Source organism: Sycon ciliatum, chromosome 3 (genome assembly GCF_964019385.1).
Source record: "Sycon ciliatum chromosome 3, ocSycCili1.1, whole genome shotgun sequence".
Taxonomy (NCBI): Eukaryota; Metazoa; Porifera; class Calcarea; order Leucosolenida; family Sycettidae; genus Sycon; species Sycon ciliatum.
Window position 1 is genome coordinate 41,564,850 of NC_088645.1, and position 25,177 is coordinate 41,590,026.

Genomic DNA, 25,177 nt, shown 5'->3' on the forward strand with positions numbered 1-25,177 from the left:
GTCATTTGACTGAAATTGACAATCCTTCGTCCTGGTGATAGTGGTTCCCTTGGACAGTTGGTCGCCTTATCAGAGTGGTCGCCTTCACAGGTTTTACTGAAGCTGGAGCAGGACGCGTTTGGGCAAATAATTATTAATTTGGCAAGTTTGGGGCATTTTTCGCACCGTCACTGCACTCTATAGCGCTTGATATACAGATGTAGCATGCTTACAGTGTCCTGGCTATCATGGTAGGCCGCATTCTCTTCCTCTCTCGGATATACCTTTCCACGTCCAGGAAGCCCAAGATTATCAAGATTGAGCACAGAGTAGAACTGAAGTTATGATCTAAGGAACACAAACAAATGCAGAATTTTGAAAATTTCCTAGGGCATTCCTGAAAGGGTTAAAACTCATCGTTTGTGATTCGGTTGGAAACCCCCCTAGAGGTGACCCTGCGTACGCGCCTGAAAGTGTTCCTGGATTGCTCTACTCTATTATAAAAAAAGATTGAAAATACATCACGGTTCGCGTGAGACTCGGCTAGACTGGGTCTTCAGAACCCGTGGGAACGCCAACTCTAAAAACTTTGGGTAAAATAGGATGAAGCGTTCTGGGTGGTTATGATTGAGAAATTGTGAAAAGTTGACTACAAATTAGACACCCTTAGCAAACAACGGTAATGCTATTTTTTACGGTACTCGTACCTTGATCACCCAAATAGCGTTGAAGCTGCAGCGTAAAAACGTTATGGGGGCTGATTTATCGTTGTGACCAACGGTACGTTTTTTGGCCAAATATTGCATAGTCCGTACGCAGTTCACCTTGTATCGCGTATATGGTGACATAAATGGTTGTACCGCGCGAACTAAAAGCTATTCTCAATGCAACAGCGTACTAAAAATAGTGTGCATCTTGCTAAAGGTTGAGCCCAAATCACGGTATTTTTCCCCTTACGGTAATACCGTTACAACATTACGCTGTTTGCTAAGGGTGTCTATTATTTTATATTTTCTCTTCTTTCAAATTTCCGTTGCAGATGAGATAGATCATGTCATTGCAGACAATCGACAGAAATGGTCGGAACCTCTTGCACAGCTGTTGACGAGTAGCGGAAAGGTTCATATCGACAAGGCTGTAGCTGAAGGTATGGCAGGGGTGTTGCACACGGTACGGTCACTACGGTATTGACCGTACCACTATTTGCCCCAAGTACCCCGTAAATCAATAAAATGCCCTGATTTGGGCTCTAAATTACCAAAATTTTCGGCTCAGCCATCCGGCTCCCACAAGTAAACTGTACTTCAGATGACTGACCGTACCACACTAAAATACCCTCCGACGCCCCTGTATGGTGCTCATTTGAAAATGTCTGTCACTGTCAATCCGTGTGTCTGTCTGCTTGTCTGTCTGTGTGTCAATCTGTCTGTCTGTCTGTCTGTCTGTCTGTCTGTCTGTCTGTCTGTCTGTCTGTCTGTCTGTCTGCCTGTCTCCCTGCCTGCCTGTCTGTCCGACTTTCTGTCATAACTATTATGTCTGCCTGTCTGTCTGTGTGTCTGTCTTTCTGTTTGTTTGTCTGTCTGTCCATGTGTGTCTCATACAGCAATAGATAGACAAACTGCAAAACAGAAGCAAGATTTGATACTGACGTCTTGCTCATGCTGTGCGATTTGTCTATCTATTTATGCACACTAGAAAATGGTGCATGTTTTTCAGCTTGTCTGTCTGTTTGTATTTCAGGTTGCCTGTTTGTTTGTCAGTTTGTCAGGTTGTCTCTTTGACTTTCGGATTCTACCGTTCCTTGTTCATTCGGTCTGTGCATTTGAGTGCCGTATAGTTGTGAGTTCTGCGTTGGCATGTTGCATACCGACAGACAGATGTACAGCCGGTTTTCCGGAACACTGAGGTGTATTCGGAGAAGATGCAAATAGCTTCTGGTCAGTTGTGTACATTTTCACTCACAAAGCAACTGTTCAGTACATGGGGTAGTGTCAGAGCAATCACACTTACTTCAACTACCACGAGGAAAAACAAAGCCCATGATGGCAGGTTCAACGGAATTGCGCAGAACAAGAGCAAACGCATGAAAATATTTGCGAGTGAAAAATACGTTTTTTGCACTTTTTCGCTACGCTCAGTCGTGAAAAAACAAAACTTTTACAAAGATTCACGATGTTGAGTAATTTCACCATGCGTTCTTGTGCTTCTCTCCCTGTCTCTCCTTTTCTACCCACCCACCCCTCATGCACCCACATGCGCATGCACACGCACGCGCACACACGCGTGCACGCACGCACACACACACTATCTCTTTCTGTCTCTCGCTCTTGTGTGCAGGCTTCTTCTCCTCGGTGAACCTTGGAAGACTGCGGACAAAGAAGTCGCCTTCAGAGAAACAACAGGAGCAAGAACAGCCAAAGGTTTGCAGGAAAGCATCATCTTCTAGCATTCGAACAAATACACCATCTGGCACTGGTTCCACGTCAGTTGTTGCTGCGGAAGACTACAGTGACCATCTAGTCACCATCAAGTACTTGAAGTGTGAGTTTCTGACTCTGCAGTGATATGGGTTACTAGATTCTATAATTACCGTACTCGAGCATTGTTGTACTGCTCCCAACTTGCATAGTTCTTTTTGTATCATCCTGATAATGCTTCACACCCAGCGTGGTATGCTGGTGGCCACAGTAGAGACGGCTCCCTTCTAGACGCCAAATGCGAATGGGGCACACAGTTCGACCTGATAATCGTGGTGATGTCCGTGACTTTGTGGAGGTCCCGTCCCTGACCTCTGCGAGGTCGGTCCCCTTTTGGTGCATATGTTCTGTGTGGCGCTGTGCCCGCGCGGACTGCTTGCAGACTGCGCAGGTTGCGCCGCAGCGCGCATGGGTGTATTGTACTATTGTACGCATTCTTGTTTTCTCCTTCACTGCCTTCTTCCTGAGACTCTTGTTGAGCAACAACCAATAAGTGAGGTTCTGCTTCACGGTAACACATATCAAAGTACGTATGAAAACCTCGCCGCCGTACGGGATCAAGTTTCATACGGATTTTTCATGCCGTTTTCCGTGTGAAGCGCGCTTCACGCGGACTGGTCTCCGTGTGGAAACTGAGCGGACAGAGTACACGTGGCGTTCGAGCATGCAGAGCATGCTACGCACAGCAGAACCGGCGCAACGTACGAAAAATCCGTGTCAAACTTCACCGCAGTTGACACGGAGTTTGATACGTAGTTCCGTGTAGCAGAACCTCTCTATTATCAGTCCTCTTTGTGTGGGGTGAGTAATCCAAAGGGCATCTCGTCGGCTAAAATTACCCCCGACGACAAATGGCACCTAGGCTGTTGTCACGTGACCTGTTGTCATATGACCTGTTGCCATGTGACCTGTTGTCATGTGACCTGCTGTGATGTGATCTGTTGTCATGTGGCCTGTTGTCATGTGACCTGTTGTCATGTGACCTGTTGTCATGTGACCTGTTGTCATGTGACCTGCTGTGATGTGGCCTGTTGTCATGTGACCTGTTGTCATGTGACCTGCTGTGATGTGATCTGTTGTCATGTGGCCTGTTGTCATGTGACCTGTTGTCATGTGACCTGTTGTCATGTGACCTGCTGTGATGTGATCTGTTGTCATGTGGCCTGTTGTGCTACACTGTTCTGTTGTTGCGTTGCAGGTATGTGTGTGTCCAGTGATGTTAGTCTATTCATGACGGATCTGACTCTGTTGAAAGGGATCGATACGCACGCGAACGTGCTTAACTTGATAGCTGTTTGTATGGATGACAATAAGCCCGCTCTGGGGTGTTTTGACGGCGCAGTCGAGTACAATTTGAAGCGCTACTTCAGCGAGGAATGCCAAAAGGACTACTTGGTCAGTTTGGCTGGTGCACGTGTGTGTGTATGTGTGTGTGTGTGTGTGTGTGCGTGTGCGTGCGCATGAGCGTGTGTGTGTATTCTGTGCGTATTCTGTGTGAGTTGGTGCGTAGGAAGTTGTATGCGAGGCAGGGAGATGATATACATAATCCTACGCAGCTACGAGGGCATGACGTGCGCCCCGAGGGCGTTGCGACCGCTGGCAAGATCACTCACATGAGCGAGGGCCTGATCAGAGCGGCATGCCCGACGTAATTGTGTGGGATTACACTTCATACAAGGCCCACATCACAAACAACTTTACTCGGTTCTGAAAAGCTTGGTTTTATTTCAGTTTCGAAATGAAAGCAAAGTGTAAGTCCACGATTATTATGGCATGGTTGATGATATACATAATCCTAGACGTGCGCCCCGAGGGCGTTGCGACCGCTGGCAAGATCACTCACATGAGCGAGGGCCTGATCAGAGCGGCATGCCCGACGTAATTGTGTGGGATTACACTTCATACAAGGCCCACATCACAAACAACTTTACTCGGTTCTGAAAAGCTTGGTTTTATTTCAGTTTCGAAATGAAAGCAAAGTGTAAGTCCATGATTATTATGGCATGGTTGGAGGGCAATAAAGGACCAACCATGCCATAATGGATTTATCACTTTCAGCCTAACATTACTGGAGACACTAACCTGTAAGAATCAAAACTAAAGGAGGAAGTCGATCTCGTGTGCAGCAACACGTACCTGAAAGGAAAGAAAACTGAGAAAAGCATAGATCTCCACTTTCGAACACGCGTTCACATGTACACTGCACTTTACACAGTCACCGCGTTCAAATCCCGTAGATTCAACGCGTCCAGTCACTCCTGTGTCACTGTCAGGGTTGTCACGGAGGACGGGCGTTGGACTGATTTTTTGCCCGCTCATACAGATCAGTGATTGGCCAGATCCTAGGTAACAGTCACGTGACCTGTGATAATACTGTTTATTGTAGTGTAAGATTTAAAATGAAAACGGCTCGGGGAGAAGTTATTTCCCGATCCAAAATTTGGCCGTGCGTTTCGCTGGACCGGAGCAGCTGCAGATTCCGACGTTGCTTCTAGAGCGAGGAGCTCTGCTGGTGGCAAGCTTCTGAGAAGTTCGTCAACGTCAACATCGCCGATGGCGCTAGCACTCCAGACTGGAGCAGGCTGGCTGAGCAGTAACACCGTGGATGGCACACTAGCACTCCAGACTGGCGCAGGCTGGCTGGGCAGTGACACAGTGGATGAGACACTAGTACTCCAGACTGGAGCAGGCTGGCTGGGCAGTAACACAGTGGATGAGACACTAGTACTCCAGACTGGAGCAGGCTGGCTGGGCAGTGACACAGTGGATGAGACACTAGTACTCCAGACTGGAGCAGGCTGGCTGGGCAGTAACACAGTGGATGGGACACTAGTAATAGTGCTGGTTGACTGCGAAATAAATGTACATGGCACGGCTGGCAGAGATACTGTGCGCTGCTGCACCTGGGATCAGTGCTGTCTGTTTTCTGTGTTGTTTCCTAGACGCCATATATGGATCAGCTACGCTACTGTGTGCAAGTATGCAGGGGATGTTCGTATCTGACTTCGAAGAACATTGTGCATGCTGACATCGCGGCTAGGAATTGCTGGTAAGTTGCCAACGCCATGCTCCTAAAGAAGCCTTTCTACCTTTCTTCAATAACATCTGGCCACTGCAAAACGTACTAAAGGACTTGCGATCTACTTGCGATCTTCTTGAACTTCCCAACGCTCAATCACATTTAACTGTCAGTGTAATTTTGCTTTGTCTGATGAAACTTACACACACTCTCTCTCTCTCTCTCTCTCTCTCTCTCTCCCTCCCTCCCTCCCTCTCTCTCTCTCTCTCTCTCTCTCTCTCTCTCTCTCTCTCTCTCTCTCTCTCTCTCTCTCTCTCTCTCTCTCTCTCTCTCTCTCTCTCTCTCTCTCTCTCTCTCTCCCTCTCTCTCTCTCTCTCTCTCTCTGTGTGTGTGTGTGTCTCTCTCTCTCTCTCTCTCTCTCTCTCTCTCTCTCTCTCTCTCTCTCTCTCTCTCTCTCTCTCTCTCTCTCTCTCTCTCTCTCTCTCTCTCTCTCCCCTCTAACTCTCTCTCTCTCTCTCTCTCTCTCTCTCTCTCTCTCTCTCTCTCTCTCTCTTCCTCTAACTCTCAGGCTAACGAAGGAGAATGTTGTAAAGATCTCTTGCAACGCTGGCAGTCGGGACATGTTCCCGGATGATTACAGTGATATCAACAAAGGGTGTTGTGCACCGTTGCGTTGGATGGCCGTGGAAACCATCAAGCAGAACGTCACAAGTCGTTATTCCGACGTGGTGAGTCTTTTCTCGGAGTATGTGATGCGCAACTGGCTATTGACATTTTTTCAGGACGACATTCAGCAAAACTATGTGATTAAAGGTGTACCTTGATTTGAATTACTTAAACAAGCGACGAGACAACGACAGCGTAAGAATCGTGATTGAAACGACCAGTGAAATTGACATGTGTAACGTTTCTCCTCCCGTTATGTTGCCTTCAGTGTTACTTCTGGTGTGAATCATTCAAAGTCTTTTCCAAAATCATAGTTGGCAAAAGCGTATACTCAAAGTGTTCTGTGCATTTGTGTGTACGAACGTGGTTGGCTACATGAGTGTGTATATGTATGTGCACGTGTGTATGTGCACGTGCATACGTGCATACACTCACATATGTGTGTGTGTGTGTGTGTGTGCCAGCTATTCCGGTTGGTGGGTACACTTATGCCTGATTGTGTTGGGTCTGTTGCCAACAGGCTCGGCTGCTTGAAGGTGTATTGTTGTATCTGCCACCTTTGTTGGTTTCAGGTTACTTTCTATTTGAAGTATACATACCTGTTAACCATGGACTGCTTCTGGCTAGATTAACTCTTGTGTAATCAATGATGCTAGTGACGCTTAGATCAGACCCACTCTGATTTAGCCACCCACACTAGTAGCAAGTATTACCTTCACTGGGGGCAGGGGTAACTGCAGTTGGATCCCAGGACGGATACCCTGATGCCGTCAATCCTTTTTCTGCACCTTGTCCTCACCCACTTACTGAGGTGTGGTGAGCCCATAAGTGGGATCATTTTCAAGTCCACCCAGAGTTTTGGGGATTTCAGGGGGTGTCGGCCGTTGGGCGGTTCAATAGCCAGTTGAGTCATCTTTCCAAGATTCCTTTCGAGTCTCTCCCCTCTCCCGGGGAGACCCACGTGACCAGTTTTGGCAGTGAGCAACAAGTACAAGTACAAGTGTGTGTGTTTGTGTGTCTGTCTGTGTCCGCGTCATTTACATAGTGGTCATTTGGCGTTCTCATCTGGGAGATCCTGGTGTTGTGCAGCGACTTGCCGTACGACCATCTCAACGACACTGAAATAGAGGACTACCTATCCGCTGGCTATCGTCTGGTGCAGCCAGACAACTGCACTGACCAACTGTAAGTCCCTTTTGACCAGATTTTCGGAGTATAAGCCACACTGGGGTATAAGCCACACTGGGGTATAAGCCGCACTGGAGTATAAGCCACACTGGAGTATAAGCCGCACTGGAATATATGCCACACTGGGGTATATGCCACACTGGAGTATAAGCCACACTGGAGTATAAGCCACACTGGAGTATAAGTCACACTGGGGTATATGCCGCGCTGAAGTATAAGCCGCACTGGGGTATATGCCGCATCCAGATTTTTGTCGCGAAATATAGGCATCTACCCAATTTATCACCGTTACTTTGGCCATCGTAGTGTTAGGTACCTCCTCGCGTACGTTGTACAACCTTTTCCAAGCTGGCCTGCATGCGCCCTTGTACTCACCTTTTGTCTCCTTTGTCACCTTTTATTCCGTTGGCCTGGGTAGCTACTTGCGCGCCCATATTTGCCATAGCTACCCAGGCCCTTTATCTTGCCGCCCTCACTCGATCTCTTGTCTCGCTCTTCCACAATGTAGTCGTTTCGTTTGTCTTGGTCTCCGTCTCTTCGCCTCCCGTAATGAATGTCGTTCCACCTAACCTGTTCCCGTTGTCAGTTGGGTCTGAGGAGTATGACTCGTCGTTTTGGTACTCAACAGTAGTATGAGCAATGTTTTTGGAGTAAATTACTTGTGTTTAAAGCGTGGCTTATACTCCGCACAATACTGTACTGACTTGATTATAGTGCCATGCGCGTGATTTCCGTAAAGTGCTAATTAAAACTTCGCTGTGTCTCCTACATCTTGCTCATAACAGTATGCACCACCGCCGTCCAAAACGGTCTCTCGGCTACGATCGTTTGCAAAAGTAGAAATAGAACAGGAAAGGAGATGGGCCTGCAAACATTTGGAATGAACTGTGTTTTTTTAGCTGATGAGACAGACCTAACAAAGTCAAAGAAAAGCTAGCTTTCTGGAGGTATCTCCGAGCATGTTAATTTCTACGTTGTGAAAATGGCAAAGAATGTCTGTGCCGTTGCTGGTGTTCTTTCCCGGCCCGCTGTTCCGCTAGGTATTCAATCATGGAGAGCTGCTGGGTGGACGCACCGGCCCATCGGCCCGACTTCAAGCGTCTTTGCGGTAAGCTGGAGGCCATGTGGAAAAGCGCGGTGGAAGCGGGCGGCCTTTTCCCGCGAGCGTCTACCAAGTCTGCACGCGAAAGCAGTGGAAGGTTCTCTAGGAGACAGGCTCCGAGCGGCTTCAACGCGTGTGCCTCCATCGCACTCGCTAACACCGGCGATTCGCAGTGCAGAACGGTTAGTGCCATGCTGGAGAGATCGAACACCATGGAAACCAGCGTATCCTCGTTTTCGAATGTGCCGCATTTGCATCATCAGCGCAACCACAACTACTGCGCAAACGCCAGCAACCAGCGGCGAGCAGCCATAGGTGAAGACGGTGATGCTGCCAATGATTACGCAAGCGCGGGAGCTGCCGTCGCGGCTGCTGCTGCTGATAGCATAAGCAAAGACACGTACGACAACACGGCTATCAGTGTCTGGTCTCGGCCGGCGTACGCACGTTCAGTCAGCGCCTACTCTGACGCGGGTACTCCACCGCTGTGTTCCACTCCGCTGTCTGCCGCCGAATGGGACGTTGCCTGTCGCGCCGGTGTCAGACCCGGCAGTACGGTTATGAGATATCAATCTGCGATCAGGGAAACACCGTCTAAGCAAGGAGTAGAGGTTCAAGCAGGCAGTTCCTTGCAGCAGGCAGAGTATGCCATGCTTAATCGTGTTCCTGCCGTGCCAAAGCATGGCATAGTCAAGCGGAAGCCAGGTAACGTGAGCTCTTCCGGCGGTGCTGCCGCTGCCACTGCTGCAGGGTTTGGCGGACGCCGTCGACAAGTCTCGCTATGCTTGGACTCGGAGGGCAGCGTTCCCGCCTTGTTTGGCTTTCCCAGCGACGACAGCTTCAACTTCCCCGCCACGCCGTCCTCGCAGTCGCTGTACCAGCCTGCGTCGGACACTCGCACCAGCAGCATACTCACCCCCAGCTTTCTCGGCGGCAGCTCCCAGTCCAGCTTGGTATCGGCGAGCAGCAGCGCTCGTCCACCCAGGCCTGCCAAGCCATGGCAGCAGCAGCAACAACACCAGCAGCAGCAGCAGCAGCAAAGCCGCCAGCGCAAAGTGTCACAATCCTCATCCATGGAGACTCCACCGCACGCTTCAAGCCAGGGTATGGCCGCTGCTGCTCCTGCAATGCCAACGCCTGGCAACTGCTCTGGACCCGCACACTCTAGCTTGGCTGGCAACTTTCGTCGGTTTCATGCCTTCGGCGTTCTGCAAAGCTGCAGCGAGATCAGCGTGGACGACGGAAGCAACAGGGAAAGCAGCGTCTCCGAGCAGCACCCGAGCGCGCACACTACCAGCAGTGGCAGCCCGGGTGTGCATCCGGCAGGTGTTCAACAAAGCATCTCGGCCGCCGTGTATCGATCATCATCCACGCCCCGTGGCTCTCTGTCACCCGCTCCAGGCCCGCTAGCGATGACTGCTCACGCAGCCGATAGTCCGACCAATGAAATCGCTGATGAGGATTACACGGAGATGGAACCGCCTCCTGGCCGCGCAAACATCGACACAAACAACAACAGCAAAGATGGCGGTGGAAACCTCGTTAACAGTAGCATTGACGCCATCAGCAGAGAACGGGAGAGTAATGTGACGAGAGCCACACCGGAGGCCACGTCTCCGCGAACAGGACTAGTACGATCCCGCGGCCGATCGCCGTGCACGCAGATGCACCGACCGGGAAAGCGACATCACCCTCCGAGTCAACTCCTCTACACCAACGTTCCCTTAAACACCGCGCAGAGGCGCACGTCACCTTCAACGGGCGTCTTCCCGCCAGGCACCTTGCAGCTCTCCGTTCTATCTCCATCGCCTGTCAGATCGACACACCACTCCCGCATCATGCCGTCTGCAGAGCCACAGCCGGTGATGTCGTCCTCCCCCGTGACAACATCACAGCCTCCAATGCTGACATCATGCCCACCAACGATGACATCACACCCTCCTCCAGCGAGGACACCGCAATCGCACATATCAGTGTGCTTGCTGGACGAGGACAAGGACACCAAGGCAACTCAGTGCAGCTCACCGACGACGCAGAGGTCACGTACTGTGTCCCACCCCGTTGACATCCCCATGAGAATTGCCGACTCTTAGGTGGTGGTGCCTTGTATGTTCGCGCAATGTGTAAGTAGTCTGAATCTTAAGTGGTGGTGGTGTCGTGTGCGTTTGTGCAGTATGTAGTCAGTCTGATGAAGCGACTTGTTTAGTTTACACCTGTTTGTGGTGTGGGTAAGCCGAGCTGTTCTGTGTTCGCAGTCAGTTTGTGTTTTCATGGAATGTTTAGGAGTGTTCCTGCACTACATGTACATCAATGTGAGTATGCGTGTGGATGTGTGCATCCAGGTGATTTTTAGGTAATCGTATGTATTGCTTGCCTGTTTTGTGTGCATGTGTGTGTGGGGGGGGGGGGGTGCGTGCGTGTGTGTGTGTGTGTGTGTAGGTGTGTGTACCTGTGTCCTAACATAGCCATTTGTGCAGTTGATTGTTTTCTCAAAATGACATGAATTGAAAAGAACTTGAGCATTCAAGCTGTGTCGTGTTTGCTATGCTTTTTTGTTCGTTTTAAACATGCAGTTTTCCTTCTAGCTAGCGCTCAGAGTCAGTTGTTACAAGTTTGAACGCCCCCAAAGCCTGTCACTTCCGCACGTTCTTGCCAGTGTCAAACTTTACTCCGTGGATAGCGTCACCCAGGTCCCATAGCACTCTTACTCATGTCCATGTATTGCTGCCAGCTCCGTATGCTACGAGCTGCATGTGTTTTGAACTGTTTGATCAGCTTTGCATAATTATGATCATTATTACTGTATTATTATTATCCATGTTTCTCAGTTATTCCAATAATACCGAGTGATTCGCTGCTTTTCCCCTTTCCAGTACTCCTTGTGGTGCCCATACCCGCCATTTATACCCATTTCCGCTTCCTTCCTTCTTTCCAGCACTTCTCCCCTATGTCCCACTTTTCACTCATATGACGGCATTCCCTAGACAAGTTCTGATTCGCAATCACCCAGTGGCCGAGTGGTTGTGTGAGGCGCGGTTTCGCACTCCGCAGCCGGGCATCATGCCCTCATGGGTCAAAGCCACACTTCCAGTCCCCAACAATGGGACAGAAATCAATCTGTCCCCGGGCTTCACTGCAATGATTTGATACAGTTTTGCTAGTTGACACACAATAATCCAATCCATAGGGCACATCAGGTGCTGTTGACCGGACTGTATGGCCCTTTGACATCATCCCCCATGGCATTGGAGGTGATACAAAGGCGGCTGGACACGTACACATTCACGATACAGTGATTTGATGTGTTCAGAACTGGTCCAGGGCAGATTGGTGTGGGATCTGGTCCAGGGCAGATTGGTGTCACGGGATCAAGTTCACCTAACGCAACTGTAGAGCGTGGCATTCGTCTCTACGTGAAGCGGATTTACACCGGAAAACACACACACACACACACACACAAACACGTTCAAACGTACAGGTGAAACACACGTGAAAAATTATCATCAAAGTTACGCATGCACCAGCGTCTGGCCAGCACTGGGCAAAACAAATCAAGAAAACTGCAAATAGCATAATTATAGTATACATAATTTCGACTGGAGCCTAGTAGGGTATAATTATATCTATGCGACTTACATCCCACTCCAAACGCCATAGACAAGGGTGCTTATCGTGCAGATCAGGTGGTCCATATCCAAACGGGAAAATATTTAAAACGCTTATTGAGTAAAACTCGTTGAGAAAGTGATGGACATCACGCAACTGCATTGTAAATAAAAAAAAGAGGGGTTGTCAATTGACAACCGCTCTATTTAGCTGCTATTCACCCTTTAGATAAAAATTCTTTTATTAATGTCGAAAAAATTATTTTTGAGTAAACCTACTGATATAAAAGATATAAAAGACTAAAAGAAGAGAGCGGAGAAGATTTAGATTAGGATCCTGGAATTTTGCTACCACCATTTTGAGTGTCAATTCAAGTCGAGAAATCTTGTTCGATATCGTAATTTGTCACTGCTGGCCAATGATCACCAGAAAGAGGGTTAAAAAATTGTGCTGACGTTCCCCCCAGGGGGCTGCCGGAAAGGTGAAGGGAATTCGCCTGATGCTCCGCTACAGCTAGCAGAGAAGGGAATTCCCCTGATGATGTAATGCAGCTTGCAGAAAAAGGAATTCCCCTGCTGCTGTGCTACATCTAGCTGAGTCATCACATAGCTCTCCTGGCTGAGGGTTCAGCTGCAGTGTCGTCGCTGTCCTTCTGATGTCTCTTGTTGATGTCAGCATCCATTGCTGGATTGATGCCGCGAATCATCAATCCCTGCGTACATGTGTGTTCATGCATGCACACACACGCCCATATGCACACATATACACACACGCACATGCACACACACACACACACACACACACACACACACGGACGGACGTGCACACAAACACAAACGCACACTCAGCCAGGTGCGCAGACGTGTACTTTAACCTCGCAATTGCCATTGTTTAGCGCGGACGCTTGCTAATTGCACGCAAAGAGCTTTCCAGGAAGACCTTGATTGTGAATATCAACCCAGAAATGATGACGTTATTCAACGTATTGGCAAATAAATATGTGCAAGAAAAACGATATCGTATTTTCTGAAAACACGGTTTGAGTTTGAAGAACTGACAGTACAGAAGAAAAATATGCCCCTAGACGAAGCCGGTGCATTCTGATCTCGTCATCATAAAACACAGCCCCCTACAGTTCAATATAAAGTAACCAGTGATCTCCTTCGATCCTGAGGAACTCGACAACACCCCCCCCCCCCCCCCTCGCATCCCAGGGAGCAATGTAGTGTTTGCTTGTCAAACCAAACCAGTTGAGTACACAAGTTCCCATGCAACGCAGTCCATGACACCGCACCTGTAGCTGGTGAAGCCTACAGTTCTGTCGGTCGCCAAAGAGCGGGGGGGGGGGGTCAACCTCCTGGCCTAGACCGTTCTTATTTTCAAGTATTACAGTCTGTGTGCAGTTAAGTCACCGTGTATACATTGGTATATGCTGTGCTTAGTGAAATCCTAGCCTGGCAGTTCTTCGGCACTCCGTTCTTCGGCACTCCGTTCTTCGGTACTCCGACAATACTGTAGTTTTAGATCAGACGTCCTGAACTAGGCTACCCGCCTCTGGGTCATCCCTCAAACACAGATTTATAATGATAATAACAGAGTCACGATGCGATGACTTACCATTCCGGGACTAAGGTGAATGGCAGACGTGGGCTCATCACCAGCTTCACGCAGTTGAAACAGGAGAATGCGACGCGGAGTGGAACTCTTGTTTGGATAGCTGCATCAGACAATGCATTACCACACATATCACTCACACAGAGACATAACACACAGAGACATACACCCACCCACACCCCGCTCACCCGCAAACACAAAACATATGTGCACACACCCGCACACCCGCACCAACACACACACACACACACATGCTCGCACACGAGAAAACCTGTCCTCATCGTCCTCATAGGCTATCAGGGATCACACACACCCGCAGCTCCTTTTTGCTACATAGAGCACGTAGAGACTGTTGCCGGGCGACTAGAAATGGGGCAACACCCCGACAATGGGCTGAATGACTCATTCCTGCTCGGAAGGGGAGGGGGTGGGTGGGTGTTACACTCACCTGCCGTGTACCAGAAAGTAGGGGAACACCAGCACTTCACCTTGCTTGACAGGGATTGGTGTTGCCTTGGCAACGGGATACTCCGACTGGTCGCAGTAGTGGTGTTTGCCCTCGCCGTGGTCGGGCAGCGGACCCAGCTTGTGCGACTAGTGTGGGGAGTGTGCACGCGCACATACACAAGTACACACACATACACAGGCACACACACGCGCACACACATACACACGCACACACACACACACACACACACACACACACACACACATACCGTATTTTCCGGGGTATAAGCCGCACCCCCCTTTTTGAGGCAAAATATTGACTAAAAGTTGGTATTCGGAGTATAAGCCGCACCCACAAACCAAGATTTTTCACACTCATTGACAAATGGCCTTTCTACAAATTTATTATGGTTATGGAGCTAAATACCATGTTAGATCAGATTATGAAGTGTTAGTGCACCACAGGTTGCTACAGGTTGCTGCAGAGATGTTGGTGTATTGCTGTATTGACTACAGATCACTCCATGTCATCTGCACTATCTTCAGTCTCGCTGCCACTGATGTTGATCAGCAACACAGGCGCGAAGCTGAGTCGAATGACATGTCACATGACGTCAGCATGCATACTGATGTATGCTAAGCATTCATTCGCGCAAGCATATTCGGTGTATAAGCCGCAGTGGCGATTTTGGTCCGATTTTTAGCGAAAAAAAGTGCGGCTTATACCCCGGAAAATACGGTACTGTATTTATACTTGCTGACTGCATGGAAATGATCACATGGGTCTACCCCTCCCCTGAGGCAGGGGAGAGAGATTGAAAAGGAAATCATGGAATACTACGGAGGATTAGCAAGACGAAATTCGCGTTCGCGTTCGCACTCCAAGGAAAGTCGAACTCAGTGACGGAATTCGCGTTATGAGAAGGATTAGCAAACAGAATTCGCACATGCATGACGTTGACACGGCGTACATTGTGTACAGACAGTACAGCGTGGTAAATTTATGGCTGCCCTGACACGAATCCGCGATTCGTGTTCCGACTACTTTTCCGAACGAAAAATGCGAAAGTTCGCAGTCCAGTTCGCGAACTGAAAAATGTTTGCGAACGCGAACGCGAATTTCGTCTTGCTAATCCTCCGTAATGACTGTAGTAGTACTGAAATAGTTATAGTAGTTGTTGTTATTATTTTACTAGGGGAGTCCCAACAGGCTACTACTGCCTTTTTACTGGGAACCCTGGCCTAGGTGAAGTTTAACAATGTTTATGAACAGAGCAAGAGACTGGGCCTGTCGACAGTCAACTGGAAGAGCGTTACATCTGCCTGCCGCCAGCATGCCATACCATGGATTAACAAGTGGGAGGACTAAGGCTCTTTGGGCCTTGCCGCGGGTGCATGCCTGGTGACCAGGTGCAGTTGCCCGGAGTTGGTACAAAGACTGACGAAGAGGACTAGCAAGATACTGGGCCAAGCAGCGGGACACAAAAACATAGAACTTGAGGCTAATACGCTGTTCCAAAGAATAGAGGCGAAATAAGCGAAGAACTAAACCAGTGGGAGTGGTACGATTGAGTCCAAACACTCTCTTCATTGCTGAATTGGCTATTGAACCGCCCAACGCCTATACCCCCCCCCCCCCCCCCTGAAATCACCAAACCAGGTACTCAGCATACAACAACAGACAGAGAGACACAGATAAGCCAAAGGGCGGTGAGAGGTGGGGCTCGGCAAACATGGCTGAGTATTAAAAGAACACCCATTGCATGATGTCCTCCATGCCCTCACCTTGGGATAAGCACAGATGCATCCGTTCACCTCGGCAGCGTCCTCGAGATGCACCATCACTGCAATCATGGAGTGGTTCTCATGAGGAAAGTACTGCACACACAGCAAGGTGGACGTAATACACACACAAGCAGCATTCACACATTTGTACACGTTCCTCGCACACATTCCCACCCGACCTCGCACACACTGATACATAATCCTCGCAAACACTCCTGCCCGGCCTCGCACACACTGGTATACATAATCCTCGCGCAAACACTCGTACATAAGTTATTCCTCACACACACACTTGTACATGCTCCTTGCACACATTTGCACAATGCGTGAGGAAAGTGTACGAGAGGGTGTGAGGAACGCGTTATGTTCCTCGCACACAATCATACACTTTCCTTGTACACACCCGTAACTCCCCGCTACCACTCGCACATGTTCCTCGCACACACACTCGCACGCGTACCTCACATATATGCATATGCATCCCGAAGGTGACAGCAACTTCCTGGCAATGTGCTACGTGTAAAACACGGAGTCTCAACAGAGTTGGAGAAACGGTTCGTATAAATACTACCGCTGAAATGCCGTAACAAACGCCTCAAAGCAATGCATTTCTTATGCTGTGTAGAGCACGCAAGCGTGCTGCCTTGATGCATATTCATTCGCATACGGCCAACCACTGTCTTTACCATACGTAAAAAAATGCACACAAACACACACGCATGCACACATACACACACACAAAGGCACACACACACACACACACACACACACACACACACACACACACACACACACACACACACACACACACACATACACGACCTGTGTAGGTTTCAGTTGACAGCCTACCTGGTAATCTTGATGCGTTGGGAAAGGGCTTCCCTTGAGCGCCGGCTTGACGTGTGCCTTCGTGTGGTGTAGCTATTTACCCCACCATACAACACATACATACGCAGAAGAACACACACACACACACACACACACACACATGTACACACACACACACACACACACACACACACACACATGTACACACACACACACACACCAAGACACACACACACACACATGTACACACACACACCAAGACACACACACACACACACCAAGACACATACACGCATGCACACACAGACACATCTTGAACAATAATTATCATGAAATGCTCATCATTTCAATTTTGTTTAGCGACGTGCACCTAGACAGCTCGTACTTTCATGTATTACAGTCTATGCACAGTGGAGTCACCGTGTATACATTGGTATGCAGTCACCGTGTATACATTGGTATGCAGTCACCGTGTATACATTGGTATGCAGTCACCGTGTATACATTGGTATGCAGTCACCGTGTATACATTGGTATGCAGTCACCGTGTATACATTGGTATGCAGTCACCGTGTATACATTGGTATGCAGTCACCGTGTATACATTGGTATGCAGTCACCGTGTATACATTGGTATGCAGTCACCGTGCATACATTGGTATGCAGTCACCGTGCATACATTGGTATGCAGTCACCGTGTATACATTGGTATGCAGTCACCGTGTATACATTGGTATGCAGTCACCGTGTATACATTGGTATGCAGTCACCGTGTATACATTGGTATGCAGTCACCGTGTATACATTGGTATGCAGTCACCGTGTATACATTGGTATGCAGTCACCGTGCATACATTGGTATGCAGTCACCGTGTATACATTGGTATGCAGTCACCGTGTATACATTGGTATGCAGTCACCGTGTATACATTGGTATGCAGTCACCGTGTATACATTGGTATGCAGTCATCGTGTATACATTGGTATGCTGTCACCGTGTATACATTGGTATGCAGTCACCGTGTATACATTGGTATGCAGTCACCGTGTATACATTGGTATGCAGTCACCGTGTATACATTGGTATGCAGTCACCGTGAATACATTGGTATGCAGTCACCGTGTATACATTGGTATGCAGTCACCGTGTATACATTGGTATGCAGTCACCGTGTATACATTGGTATGCAGTCACCGTGTATACATTGGTATGCAGTCACCGTGTATACATTGGTATGCAGTCACCGTGTATACATTGGTATGCAGTCACCGTGTATACATTGGTATGCAGTCACCGTGTATACATTGGTATGCAGTCACCGTGTATACATTGGTATGCAGTCACCGTGCATACATTGGTATGCAGTCACCGTGTATACATTGGTATGCAGTCACCGTGTATACATTGGTATGCAGTCACCGTGTATACATTGGTATGCAGTCACCGTGTATACATTGGTATGCAGTCATCGTGTATACATTGGTATGCTGTCACCGTGTATACATTGGTATGCAGTCACCGTGTATACATTGGTATGCAGTCACCGTGTATACATTGGTATGCAGTCACCGTGTATACATTGGTATGCAGTCACCGTGTATACATTGGTATGCAGTCACCGTGTATACATTGGTATGCAGTCACCGTGTATACATTGGTATGCAGTCACCGTGTATACATTGGTATGCAGTCACCGTGTATACATTGGTATGCAGTCACCGTGTATATATTGGTATGCAGTCACCGTGTATACATTGGTATGCAGTCACCGTGTATACATTGGTATGCAGTCACCGTGTATACATTGGTATGCAGTCACCGTGTATACATTGGTATGCAGTCACCGTGCATACATTGGTATGCAGTCACCGTGTATACATTGGTATGCAGTCACCGTGTATACATTGGTATGCAGTCACCGTGCATACATTGGTATGCTGTGCTTGATGAAACTCTACTGGGGCATCGGAAGGTATTTTAGTGTGGTACGGTCAGCCATCTGCAGAACAATTTACTCGTGGGGGAGGGGTGGCTGAGCCGAAAATTTGGGAAATTTAGAGCCCAAATCAGTGCATTTTATTGATTCACAGGGTACTTGGGGCAAATAGTGGTACGGTCAATACCGTAGTGACCGTACCGTGTCCGACGCACCTGCTCTAGCCTGTCCGTTCCTCCGCGCCCGGCAGTACTGTAGGCCAAGCTTGCTCTTTTTTACATCCTTGCATTGCAGCATGATCGGTAATGGCGAGGTGCAGCGGGATATCGAATGGTAACGTGCCAAGAGCACATAATTGCAAGAGTGTGCAACTCTCATCTCCAAGTTACTGGTGCCCTGCGCGGCACGCTGCCTTCATCATCTAGTGAAATGATGATCAAGCTGTCTGGATTGGAGCTTGCCCTCAACGATTTCACGTACAATACGGCAAGTTCAAAGGAAATACCCGTGCGTGGTGCATCATGTAAAAACACACGCACATCCGAAGTCTCCGAGGAAATCGGATTGGAAGCAAGAAGCCGTAGCAGATCAATAAAGACGCAATGGTCTACAGTTCATGGCTACGTAATGCAGTCAACGCGCCGCGTCAGACTCCACATGCAGAGTTGCATGCTTTTGAGGCTATGTACTCTTCAACATACCTGTATATTCGGCGTGTTCATGAGCTGCTCCAAGGCCACGCCGAGCTTCTCGTTCAGCATCATCTTCATGAACGTCGAGCTATGAAACTGAACATTGTGAATACTCAAAACGCTGGAGTCTTGCTTCTGTTCAAGACAAACACAGCACATGCAGCAAAGAACTACGGATGCGTGAAAAGACATTACATTTTGGAAAACATTTAAAGTGCATGTGTGTGTGTGAGGGGGGGGGGGGGGGGCACCCTAACTCGCTTGTCTCTCTGGAACAAGACATTGCCCAGAACCCGCAACTGTCCTCGGACTCACATACGTTGGTTTCAATGGGGAATGGCCCAAGATCTGGCACAAGACATCACAATTAATTCAGCAAGAACTAGCAAAAGAGTAGTAATATTTCCACTCAAAGTCCCCCCCCCCCTACAGTGAGCCTGATAGACGGAGGTGCCGGTAACTTGGTGGTCCGGTAACAGAGATAGGAGTGTGCTTATAGCAAAAGCAATCTCAACCAACCTTTTCTGAATAGTCTCCCTTCCATGTGGCCTCCAGGTCGTTTCCACGCTTCTGAGCACGCTCAAACATCGCATCATACTCCCGCTGACACTCGCTGATCTCGTCTTGTGAGTACACGTCGCTGAGGACGACATAGCCCTCCTCCGCGTACTGGGTAAGCTGCTCCTGTGAACACATGATCTGCAGATGGAGGCACGCAAACATACACACATACACACACATACACACACATACACACACATACACACACATACACACACATACACACACACATACACACACATACACACACACATACACACACACACACACACACACACACACACACATACACACACACACACATACACACACACATACACACAGACTTGACCATTTGCCGCTACTGTCGCTTCTGACGATGATTGTGAGGCTACTGCAGAAGCCATAGCAACTTTCGTCCTGGGACTGCATCATTCAACAGTTTGCTAGGCTGAAGAATTGACCGCCACTATTCAGCCTGTTCGATACGGAGCAGGTATTTGAAGAGCCTTTTTCCCTGGCAGTGAATCGCTACTTTTTGTTCCTTTTCTACATTTTCCCGCATACACATCACAACACATACTCCGACATGCACTGGCTGTTGGTAACCACTCAGAGGAAGGAAAGAAAGTCAGGAGACATCTGAAGAAGAGAAGAAGGACACGTGTGGCCATAATAAGCACACACACACGTGCACGAGCGTGGCCACACACGCACACACATACACGCACACATGCACGCACGTGCACACACACACACACACACACACACAAACCATGCACGCACACGCGCACACACACATACACACACACACAAACACACATACACACACACACACACACACACACGTGCACACAACTGCCTCGCGTAAAGAGTGACTAATTGATGTTGGAGTCTAAAGCAGAACTGCCATGCTGAAGGCTAGAACTTATACTGTAAAAGCCATTATTCTAACGAGGCGCATATAATATCCCAAAATTGACTAGTTTACGTGTACCAAAGGTAACGATTCTCACTCATTCTCAACGCTCAATAGGACAGTATATATGTCGATTTCTGTATAACGATTTCTATTTTAACGACAGATTTCTCCTCGTTAACTCGTTAGAGTTATCACTTCGTTATATATATAATTATATTATGGCTTTTACAGTACATGGGCAGAGAGTCAGCTTTCCTACAGCAGGTCGTCAGTTCGTGAGCTGCAGTCCCAGCATTGCCCGACTATGCCCATGTATCACACTCTGTCCTACTGCATCATTACTGATGATGTAATCGCCTCATCACTTATGACGTAATCGCATCATTACCCATGACGTAATCACATCATTACTGATGACGTAACCACATAACCCCAGGACCGCAAGTGGCGATAGAACTACTAGTACTGGTTTTCCATTTCAGTCTCCATGTCCGAGGCACTGCTGTCTAGTTCAGATCTCATCGGCATCCCTGCAATTGGATCTGTACCCACCGTTCAAGTTTGAAAATTCAAATACGAACAACCAATTGGATACTTGCAATGGGGCTGCATAGTGCCGAGTCACAGCCAGGATAGCGTCATGATGCCACCGACGTTTGGATCCACTTGCACTAAATCTATCCATGCACCCATACGTACATGTTGGGCTGGTGTCACGGTACGCTGCCTGTAGGCTGTAGTGACGGCATGCACATCTCCCTATGAATAGTAGTGGTTGCATCTCTGCCTAGCCTATACAGTGCTTCCCTATGGCCACTGTGGGTTCAATTTGGACAAGAAGTGGTTATTTGATCGACGGCTGACGTCATCAACCCCCCCCCCCCCCCCAAGCCCAGTTCCGACTCTGTATGACCTCTTCTACAGTGCGTTTTTTTTATAATAGACTCTGAAATCCTTGAGAACGTACTCAAGGCCACTTTTGAGAAAATGTCATGCGAGTTGCGTCACGAAAATCTGCGCGCGAAATTCGAAAACCAGGTGTGACTCGTGGCATTTCGCCATTTTGTTCAGAGTGTCCTTCGAGCTCCTCGTGGCTGGAGGAATCATTAATTTTGTTGCTGACTGCTCTGTGGCCCTATTTTGCTTTTTCTCGAGTGTCTTTTCGTTCGTGGCAACTTGTTCTCTCGACATGCTACATATAACAAAGCGCGAACGGGCCATGGTAGAATCTACATGGTGGTGTCTGTTTTACAATTTTTGCGAAGACGAGGAGAACAATGGCTGGGCATCGAATTGGTCCCAAGTATTCCATTTGTCATGCTGCTGTTGCGTGTGGCGTCAGCATTTCCACCATGAACAGATGTACCAGGGATGCTGACGGCGAAAATCAGCGTGCTGCGTTGGCCTTGTCTGTCTCCAGTGATGAAGGTAACGAGAGTGACAATCCCCAATGTGAGACTCGTGCCATAAAACCACTCAACCCTGACGGATTTGCTTTGGACTGTATAAGAAGTAATTTACGGATTCTATGCTGCGAAGGAGCACCTAACACTGGACAAAGTTCCTGCTAGCTGTATAGAAAGCATCGACGATTTTCCAGACATGAGCTAAACTAGCTCTTGGAAAATGTTGCGTTCCATGGGATTCCAGTGTGGCAAGACCAGAGGTATCACACACATGATGATGGAACGGCACGGGATTGTGTCATGGCGGCATCGCTACCTGTGAGACATACCTGGATGACACGTGGGTCAATGCGCGTCACACAGTTACTAGGAGGTGGTACGACAATGGTGACAGGAGTGTATAGGCAAGCAACCAAATGAAGCACCGTCAGGTAAAGGCAAGCGCTTAATTGTTCTGCATACTGGTGGACGGGACGGATTCGTGAAAAACTGCGCCGATGTGGTTGTGACTGGAGACCGACGAGGCCGACGCCAACGATGATATACGTCGTCGGCTGTCCTAGCACATCTGTTCACTGTGTAATACTGTCGTCACAAGTGCAACACAAAACACGGAATTAGTGGGGCCGTTTCGACGCTCGCTGGTCTTCTACTATTCGCAGATGTTGAACCAGACACAACTGTGACCTATTTGCATTGTGTGTTTGTGTTTGTGTGTGTTTGTAAAACCGCTCATGTATTGCTTCCTTTTAGTCTCTTTATGGGTGCTGTGTGAATTGCCCTTGTGATTTGTTGTGGTGTTTGAATTTTCACTGCATTCTTTCAGGGATCGAGGGAAGTTTCCTACATGCATGCTGGAATGTTTTGATTAATTTTATTGAGCTAATTGCAATATAGCATTTGAATTATTCAGTACAGTTTGCCACAGTAAGTCGTGAAAAGCCACGACTCACTGATTTCCTACTAAGGTTAGGAGAACTGCAGACAGCAGTGCACAACTGCACAGTCATGTACATGTACATGCATGCGCTGTACCGAAAAAGAAGAATCAAGATGAACTGTCATGTACTGGATTCGAACTCTGGCGGACACCATGCACGTGATGAGCTTTCCTGGCTAAAACTTTCGTTTTAAAATCAAAATCCACTGAAAACCATTTAAAACCGGATTTTCAGCCAAAACCCGTCCGAATATCTAACTTTGACAATTATTATTATTCCGATTCTCAAACTTAATTTTCTTCGATCCAAGACCCACACAAACGCAGCTGTGAAGAAAAAATTTCAAATTTGGAATGAGAACAAACTAAAAAATCAAAATCGACAAATGTCTGTTTTAAAAAAACGCACTGTAGTTGTGTGAGTCTTGGTTGGGTGTGTGCGAAGGCTCCTGTTGTGGGTACATGAGGACCCCATGTTGGGGGCACCCCAATTCAACCCCTGTTGTAAGGGGGGGGGGAGTAAAGACCCCTGTTGTGAGTACGTAAGAACTCCTCTTAGGACATGTCATTGTGGAGTGCTGCTCAATGACATTTGGGTGAATGAATCAAGTAATTTGCGCTCTGCAGAGCTACAGTTTGTAGTAAGTATTCCATAGCCTAGCTCATAGTTCACAATCACAGGTCTAGCGCACTCGACTCATTCGATTGCTGACTTCAATGATGAGCACTGTACTGTCTACGTGGGCCGCCGACCTGAGGCGGTCTGCCGCCGGCGCAGCCCTCGAGGGCCCTACTTCTGTTACTAAAATTTCACCAAAATTTTACTGACCCTAGTTTTGCAACACGTTCATTCAACAAATTCACCACACTCGCACGTACCGTTATTGTTTGCCGCCAAGACTTCCTATAGCTGTAGCCTGTAGGCAGTGGTGGGCTGGAGTTGGGAAGTGGTTCGCCAATGGCAATACGCCACACGCACCTGCTACCAGCGCCGTCTGTACTACCGGCACGGGTGACGTCGTATTGGTTACCAAACAATTATTTGCGTTTGCTGGCAGTAGCGCTTAGCTGTGCCCCACATCCAAGTGCTGTTACTGTGAAGAGAGCTGGAAGCTGACGGCTTCCTTCGATTCCACTACACAAGTCAAAACTGCAGCAGACAACTGGCACTTAGTGTTTAGTAACAAACATCTGTAATAGTCACTAATTATAATACTTTACTACCGGTATTGTGTTATGTTGTAACTAAGTCACAGTAAGTGACTGTCGACTGTATCAATGGTGTGTACACGTACCGGTGCATTCAGGAGTTCATTCTTTTGTAAGACAAAATCTGAACCCCCAAAAAGCTACGTCATATCGAGGTGCATGACTTTAGTTTGTTATGATGTACATGTAGCTCACCACCACACTACACACTAGTACACAGACAAAAGTAGCATGCACTTCTCACAAGTAAGTAATTAGTTCTCACTTCTCAGGCCGGACTACTACCCCGGTACTACATCAGTGTACGAGACTACAAAACGGCTCCCACATTTATGTATTATGCTTTTTTTGCCGCTAAAAATAATGGAAATGTAAAAATTAATGCAATTTTTCGTAGCCCAAAATATTATTTTCTGTGAAACCCGCCAGACCATATACGTCATAGTATTGTCTTTTGCATGCTGTACTATACAATGGTCATGTTCATGTAGCTAGGTGAAGCATGCACTGATGATGCAGGAGCTTGGCTAGCCTCAGACGCTACTCTGCACTAGGGAGGTGGCATGGGCATCCACTTCCCATTGTTGGGAGTTGCGACCCGAAGTTCGGAGGTATTAGTGATGAAGTTGTTTGCTCCAACGAGGAACACACGCTTCCTGCCGAACTTGACACTTGACTGACTCACGACTGCCATCCTGAGCACACGAGGAGCATGTCGCACCTTCGACTCGTACTCGGCATTCGCCAAACCTGCACTGAGACTGAAACACCACTGCCTGCTCACTAGACACTGTGCTCCGGATGTCAGTCGTGGACTCGT

General features: G+C 48.2%; 2 protein-coding genes across 3 annotated transcripts in view; one reads left to right on the plus strand and one right to left on the minus strand.

Annotated features, from left to right (window-relative positions):
• Positions 1-11,849, plus strand: part of LOC135812247 (uncharacterized) — a 33,273-nt gene extending 21,424 nt beyond the window's left edge. For both annotated transcript variants that reach the window (XM_065325588.1, XM_065325589.1), the window contains exons 7-14: positions 1,019-1,126; positions 2,317-2,520; positions 3,655-3,851; positions 5,399-5,505; positions 6,044-6,203; positions 7,187-7,326; positions 8,370-10,554; positions 11,005-11,849. In XM_065325588.1, the coding sequence (XP_065181660.1) occupies positions 1,019-1,126; positions 2,317-2,520; positions 3,655-3,851; positions 5,399-5,505; positions 6,044-6,203; positions 7,187-7,326; positions 8,370-10,524 (3,071 nt within the window). In that variant the 3' untranslated portion in view covers positions 10,525-10,554; positions 11,005-11,849. The remainder of the gene's footprint in view (positions 1-1,018; positions 1,127-2,316; positions 2,521-3,654; positions 3,852-5,398; positions 5,506-6,043; positions 6,204-7,186; positions 7,327-8,369; positions 10,555-11,004) is intronic.
• A 55-nt stretch (positions 11,850-11,904) lies between these two features.
• On the minus strand, positions 11,905-24,337 carry LOC135812248 (probable alpha-ketoglutarate-dependent hypophosphite dioxygenase). The gene is made up of 8 exons (XM_065325591.1): positions 24,028-24,337; positions 19,860-20,039; positions 19,350-19,475; positions 16,733-16,804; positions 15,884-15,976; positions 14,100-14,245; positions 13,655-13,754; positions 11,905-12,749 (listed from the first exon to the last, which is right to left on the minus strand). The coding sequence occupies exons 2-8, from the start codon at positions 20,034-20,036 to the stop codon at positions 12,639-12,641; spliced, it is 825 nt and encodes a 274-aa protein (XP_065181663.1). The 5' UTR covers positions 20,037-20,039; positions 24,028-24,337; the 3' UTR covers positions 11,905-12,638.
• Positions 24,338-25,177: the final 840 nt, after the last annotated feature.

Excerpts from the sequence above, each read along its gene's own strand:
- LOC135812248 (XM_065325591.1), bottom strand. The coding sequence starts at position 20,036 with ATGTGTTCACAGGAGCAGCTTACCCAGTACGCGGAGGAGGGCTATGTC. Across the intron at positions 15,977-16,732 it reads CAACGCATCAAGATTACCAG|TACTTTCCTCATGAGAACCA; the intron begins GTAGGCTGTCAA and ends CTGTGTGTGCAG. Across the intron at positions 13,755-14,099 it reads TACTTTCTGGTACACGGCAG|CTATCCAAACAAGAGTTCCA; the intron begins GTGAGTGTAACA and ends TGTCTGATGCAG.